General features: G+C 43.1%; 1 protein-coding gene across 1 annotated transcript in view; it reads right to left on the reverse strand.

The window, feature by feature from the left end:
• The window catches only part of HECTD4 (HECT domain E3 ubiquitin protein ligase 4), a 525,771-nt gene that overhangs the window by 440,640 nt on the left and 77,780 nt on the right, over window positions 1-7,351 (reverse strand). Inside the window, exon 11 of the mRNA XM_085880170.1 lies at window positions 6,005-6,158. Within this exon, the coding sequence (XP_085736296.1) occupies window positions 6,005-6,158 (154 nt within the window). The remainder of the gene's footprint in view (window positions 1-6,004; window positions 6,159-7,351) is intronic.

Consider the following 7,351-nt stretch of genomic DNA (forward strand, 5'->3'; position numbering starts at 1 on the left):
CTCACGGAACTCTCTTCCTATGGTATCCAAGGCTGTCTCCACTCATGGCGAGCTAACTTCCTCCCCTGTTACAGCCAATGTGTGGCCCGAAATGGAGTTCTTTCATCTCCTCTTCCTGTCCAGGCTAGAGTTCCTTAAGGCAGTGTTCTGGCCCTGTTCTTTTTCTGGTTTTCATCAATGATCTCTCCAACTCTCTGGAAAATCCTCTTTATCTCTTTGCTGATGACTCTACCCTCTGCCGTACCATCTGTCATCCTTCAGTCCGGCAAGCAGCAGCTTCTTCGCTCTCTGCAGATATGGATAAAATCACAAACTGGTCCAACACATGGAACATGTCTTTCAATCCTGACAAATCTCACACTGTGTCACTCTGAAAGGACCATTTGGAACCCCCCCCCTCCCATATACTTTTTCACAATCCTCAAGAAGTCCTTTCTTTCAAGCTTCTGGGTCTCACGATCTGACATGATCTTTCCTGGGAAAACTACATTTCCAACCTTGCCTCCAAAGCCAGTCACCGACTGGGAATGTTTCGTCGTGCAAAGTCCTTCCTCTGCCCACGTGAGCTCCTGACCACATACAAAGCTTTCGTCCGCAGCATGATGGAGTACTGTTCTCCCCTCTTGGCTTTTGCTCCTGCCTCTCACGTTTTCTGCTTCACACAGTGGAAACCAAGGCATTTAGGATCACTGGCATCTCCCACGATGAGGCTGAATCTTTGGGCCTTTAATTCTCTCTCACCGCAGGCAGGGCGGTGGTCTTTCTGTCTTCTACCATCTCCTCTCTGGTCTCGCCCCCCCCCCTTCCGCTCTTTCTGCAATTTGTCCCCACCATATTTCCGCAGGGCGCACAAGGTCCGTCAACAACCCTCTTCTGGTAAAACTACAAAAATCACGAATCACTGCTCACGTTCACTCTTTCATTTCTCTTTCTTCCCACCTTTGGAATAAACTCCCTCACTCTGTTCAATCCCATTCTTCTCTCCAGGCCTTCAAATCAGTTATTTCCCTCCACCACCTCTTATCGTCCCCCATCCAAATCCTCCATCTTTTCTACCCCCGTTAATCCACCCCAAACGCACCTCCTTCAAATTCCCTGCTTTCCTTCCTGAAAGTCCCTGTAATGTCCATCTTGTCTACCCCATGTTTCCTGCCCCCATCCCTCTCCCTTCCACAGATCTCCTCATGTCTCTGTTCCTCACTGTTTTGTCCTTCCCACACCCCTCTTGCCTCATGCCCCCCTTGCTGTGCATTGTGTGTTAGCTCTCATACGAGCCTCGACAAGGTATACAAAAAAAATACAAAAAAACTTTGTGCTATTCAGGTTCACAGTTCCAGACCCACAGGGACCAACACATGCCTCATAACCATCCCTATCAGTTCCAGTTGATGCAATGAAACCCCCCACAACGAGAAAAGTGTCTCGTCTGGGGTACTGATCAACCACAGACTCGAGTGTGGCAGGGAATGTGTCCTTCACAGTGAGATCAGTCGCCTCAGCTGGAGCATATACGCAGGGCAGGGAAATGACACCAAAGGAGTGATGAATTCTTGGTCTCACAACATACCAGTTGACTGGTATGACCTCAATTATCATTGCTGTCAGCTTATTGGACACAGCAAAAGCAACTCCTTGGGCATGGTAACCATCAGAGCGACTAGACCAATGTGTAATCTCCCACCATGACCTCACCACAATCTGGTCTCTGAACCTCATAGAGTGCTGCAATACCGATGTCCAAACGCTTGAGCTCAGATGATAACAGAGACAGGTGATCATCCTCTCTTAGGGATGGGACATTCCAGGCACTCACCCACCCAAAGGGACCGCATCAGGTTAACGCAATGAGACCGCCGTCTGGTGGATGACACCTCAGCACTACCCCAACACACACTACCATCATCAAAGATTGGGGGTCCCGAAGGCTTTGCCCTCATCCCATTATCCAATGAGCTTTGCCCCAATCTCCAATCCCGTCATCCAGTTACATAGGAGGTACTCCCACGGAGTGGGTTTTCAGAGTTTTTTTCTGCTTTGAGTATGTTTTGCAGAATTAAGGGTTTTACGGTGGCCAGAGCGCAAATCCTGCCACCAACCTCCTAATAAAAAGTAACCCAACTGCAGGAGCACCGTTGGCTCACAAGATGGATATGAATCTCGTTGGATATGGATGACCATTGGCTCACAAGGAGCCCCTCCACCCTTTGAAAGGCTTTGATTTTAATCCTGCTGGGTGTCCATATCATGCATCCTCCTCACCAAGAAACTTGGTGGGGGAGATGACTTAGTCATCGACAATCCGACCATTGAACAAGTTAGTGCAGGTTTACATAGTACCTGTAGCAAGTCACATATCTTATCTGACCTGACCTCTGAGTGAGAGGGACATGGAAATCACAGTGAAAGGAGTTGAATCATGTGAAATCTTACTTCAAAGGAAGAATCTTTCAACAGAATTAAGAAATTTGTTCTCCAATAAGAAAGAAGATAATTGATGAGGAGAAAAATTATTTTAAAGAACGAGTGAAGAAAGGAGTTGGGAGTAGAATGGCAAAAAATAACAAGGGTTGGAGGGATTTTATTTTTCACGTGACAATTTCACTTTTTCAGAAGATTTTTTTCACTTTTTCAGACATTGAAGGCAAATGTTGAGGGATCAATCTGAAACTTTTTTTTGTATACACAATCGACGATCATGGAAGAGCTCGAGCAGAATGGAAGGCCACGAAATGGAACAGGGGAAACGCCAACAGCAGAGTGGAAGTGAGATTGAGATCAAGGGGAAGGGAAGAAGGACATGTGGGAGTGAACAAGCTGCACACAAGCTGAATGAAACACAGCAAGAAGAGGAAGGGGAAATTGGCGGATAAACCAGAAAGGAAACAAACCAACCGACAACCAACAACCAAAAGGAGGTGAGGGATGGGAGTGGGGAGGGGATCACAATAACATGAAAAAGGGGAGTACTTGGGAATAGGGTCATTTGGGGTAGAAGAGATCATGAGTGGAGATAGGGGATGACATGAGGCAGTGGAAAACAGCTGAAGAATAGGACCGAACAGATTGAGGAAGTTGGTTCCACAGGTGACAGAAAAGAGGAACAAATGAGTGGAGGTGAGCAAGGAGACTGTATTTCAGGAGTTTAACTTAAGGAAGGTTGCTGGCAGACTGTGTGCACCCTGCAGAAACCTGGGAGGGACAGAGCCAAAAGTGGGCACAGGGTGCAAGACCAAAAAGGAGGTCGTACAATACAGAGAGGCCACCAACCTGCCTGTGGTGTGAAAGTAACAGGCCTAGACTTGCTTTTCACGGCATCAAGAAGGGCCAGGTGTGAGGGAAGGGTGCCAGGCCAAAGGGGGGAACAGTACTCTATCAAGCTGCAAATTAAGGCCTTGGAGGTTGTCATAAGTTCCGACTGGCCAAGGAAAGACCTTGCAGAATGAAGGCTGCCCAGTCATTGGTTGGCTTTGGAGGCCATCTCAGAAATATCGTCTACCCAAGAAAGGTCATGTCTGGGGGTGAGGTCCAAAGGTTTGTGTGACATAACCTCTTCAAGTGGTTTGTTTAGGAAGTAGATGGGAGGGTTTGTCAGATGGTCCTTTTGGAGAGACAGGGTGAGTGTGGGATTTGTCAGAGTTTAAGGACATATTCCAAGTGTTGGAACAGCTCTTGATTCCATCAAGGTCGGCAGAGAGGGAAAAGGCTGCTGCCTACCCGTCTGAAGGACACGAGTGGGAATCATCAGAAAAGAGATCAGTGGGATTTTCCAAAGAATCAGAAAGATTGTTGATGAATATGAGGAACAAGACTGGGCCCACGACATTTCCTTGGTGCACCCCAGCTTTGACAGGAAGAGAAGATGATCCCATTAAGAGCTACACCCTCAATACTGCAGTGGAAAAAGTCAGTGATCCATTTGAGCAGGTGGCCTTGGATGCCAAAAGCAAAGAGTTTGGTGATCAATGTTGGGTGACAGACTGTATCAAATTCTCAAGATATGTCGAGAGAGAGAAAGAGAAAGAGAAAGAGAAAGAGAAAGAGAAAGAGAAAGAGAAAGAGAAAGAGAAAGAGAAAGAGAAAGAGAAAGAGAAAGGGAAAGAGAAAGAGAAAGAGAAAGAGAAAGAGAAAGAGAAAGAGAAAGAGAAAGAGAAAGAGAAAGAGAAAGAGAAAGAGAAAGAGAAAGAGAAAGAGAAAGAGAAAGAGAAAGAGAAAGAGAAAGAGAAAGAGAAAGAGAAAGAGAAAGAGAAAGAGAAAGAGAAAGAGAAAGAGAAAGAGAAAGAGAAAGAGAAAGAGAAAGAGAAAGAGAAAGAGAAAGAGAAAGAGAAAGAGAAAGAGAAAGAGAAAGAGAAAGAGAAAGAGAAAGAGAAAGAGAAAGAGAAAGAGAAAGAGAAAGAGAAAGAGAAAGAGAAAGAGAAAGAGAAAGAGAAAGAGAAAGAGAAAGAGAAAGAGAAAGAGAAAGAGAAAGAGAAAGAGAAAGAGAAAGAGAAAGAGAAAGAGAAAGAGAAAGAGAAAGAGAAAGAGAAAGAGAAAGAGAAAGAGAAAGAGAAAGAGAAAGAGAAAGAGAAAGAGAAAGAGAAAGAGAAAGAGAAAGAGAAAGAGAAAGAGAAAGAGAAAGAGAAAGAGAAAGAGAAAGAGAAAGAGAAAGAGAAAGAGAAAGAGAAAGAGAAAGAGAAAGAGAAAGAGAGAGAGAGAGAGAGAGAGAGAGAGAGAGAGAGAGAGAGAGAGAGAGAGAGAGAGAGACTCCTGATCTCATGTCTAAGATTGAGTGGATTCATCCATTGTTGTGAAAGAAGAAGCAGCATGTCCAAGGTATAATGACTGGGTCAGAAACCGAACTGATAATCTGAGAATTATTGGAGAAAAGGAAGGATTTTATTTCAATTGCAATGATAGTTTCCATGACCTTGCTGATTATTGGAAGCAAGCTCATAAGCCTGTAGTTAAGAGGATACACTTATGCACCATGTTTTTATATTGCAGTGATGTTTGCTAATTTCCAGGCATACAGAAACTGCCCCAAAGAGAATGATTGAGTGAACAGAGCAGAAAGAGTATGAACAAGAGCAGCAGAGCAGGTTTATAGGACACATGCACTGATGTCATCTCGGCCTGTTGCAGAATCAGAGTCGAGGTTTGCCAGATCCTTCTCCTTCTCAAGATCTTTCTCAAGTGGGAAATACACAGTATCCAGTACAAGAGAGTAGGGTAGGTGGAGGGAGTGAGGAGTTGGACACACAAGGTGTGGACTCAGACACAAAATTCAGGCTTTCGACCTTCTCATGAGCAGAGTCAGCTGAGGCGTCAGATCTGGTCCACTATTCTTAGATCTTGACGTTTTCAGATGGCTGGGAAAACTGCATGCACTTGAGAAGGAGCCAGAACTGAAACTCGTTTTCCATTTAATGAATCCCCTTGGTTGGTGCATGCAAATGTGGTACGCACACCCCACTGTCAGCACATTGCCTTTTATCTTCCATTTTCCTAGAGCTTATAGACAAAAAAATTACATGGAATATGGGCCAAAATATGTCTTCTGAGCTACATACCACTCCAATTGACTGCTACTCCATGTAAGCAATGAAATATAGTCGATAATCAAAGTACGTATTGTAAATTTGTAATGTGATTGGTCAAGGTCCATGGACATAAACCATATGTAGGACAATGACTTTAGGAGGCATTAATGAACCTTTACAGGAATTACAATGGCATTAATATATAATTGACAAATCAACAAAGTGTATGGTATCTGAACTGGGGATATTAGTATAATATAATGTGCTAAAGTTTCAGAAGGTAACACAAAACAGACCAAGCAAAAGTCTCTCGTCAGAAAACTGCATCAAGTAATGGAATAACACACATCATCTTACAACAGAAAGAGGTCTCCTCGGACCAATCTTGTGTGTTACACAAGATGCTGCACACAACCCAATTTGTCAAAACGGCTGTAAAGATACAGTAGGTGATGTGTTAAGTAAAGATAAGCATTCTTCTTCCTCACCTTTGGCTGAATTCTTTGCCTTTCTCTCTGGCTTTATAGCCATATTCTATGACCCTATCGCAGGGATCATGACTGAGTACATCAGAGAAAGAGCGATGAGGGGTGAGAGGAGAGCAAGTAGATCCACCGACTTCACATGCATTATGGGTGCGAGCTGGGAATAAGAGAAAACATCGAATCAAAATGAAGCAAAAAGGCCGACAAAAAAGGTGGCTATCAAATACATAACAGTCACATGAGCGTGGTTCAGAGCAGCCCTTTTAGCAAATTAAGCCACGCCCTTTAAGGCAAAGAAATCTAGAAGGGCTCTTGGAAGAGAGCATACCTCTGCCAGGCTGATTAGTTTACATTTCGTATCCCATTGATAGGACAGATTGTTCATGTCACATTACCAACTGTTCCACCAAGTATTGTCCGAATCAGTCCACAAGTTTTTCATATATTGTGCTGTATATCATTTTAGTCCAATCACTCAATGGTGAAGAATCATTAAAAAAAAAAAAAACTCGAATCCGTAACCAGATTTAGATCTTCACCAATATTGAATCAATTCTTCCTTGTTGCATACTCAACATATCCACCAAGTTTCGGCCAAATCCGTTCCCAACTTTTTGAGATATCCTCGTACCAGTATATGTTGTTTTAGCCCTATCTCATAGAGGTGAAAAATCACTTTTAAAATTCTCAGATTCAGATCCGGATTCGGATTCGGACCTTAACCAAAATCTAATCATTTCGTCCTTGTTCCATACCCAAGCTCTCCAAGTTTCATCTGAATCCATCCCCAACTTTTTAAGATATCCTGCTATATGTCATTTTGGCCCCATCTGTCAATGGTGAAAAATCACTAAAAAATTCTCAGATCCACATCTGGATTTGGATCTTCACCAAAATCTAATCATTTTGTCTGTCACATACCCAAGCTCTCCACCAAATTTCATCCGAATCTGTCCACAACTTTTGGAGATATTTTGTACATAAAAAAGCAAGAAAAAGACATCATGCAGAGCACGTTACTTGTAAAATCCACTCCCCTCCCCCACTCTCTAAAGATTGCCATGGATACATCGAATTGTCCATTTCATCAAGATTAAAATTGACAATCTTCATCAAAGCTCAGGTCATTTAAATGAAAAATGATTATTTTTCAGATTGAAATTGATGAATTTAGAAGTTTGACCTTGAGTTGACGTTTGATTTTTTGATATCAAAAATAGTTGGCTTCCCAATTCAGTAATGTACAATGCAATTGCTGTTTAATCTCCAAGTCATTCGGATGAAAAGTGATGATTTTTCAGATAAAATTGGATTTTAGAAGTTTGACCTTGAGTTGACCTTTGACTTTTT

This window comes from Eptatretus burgeri, chromosome 4 (assembly GCF_056783735.1).
Source record: "Eptatretus burgeri isolate ZD-2024b chromosome 4, Ebu_testis_v1, whole genome shotgun sequence".
Taxonomy (NCBI): Eukaryota; Metazoa; Chordata; class Myxini; order Myxiniformes; family Myxinidae; genus Eptatretus; species Eptatretus burgeri.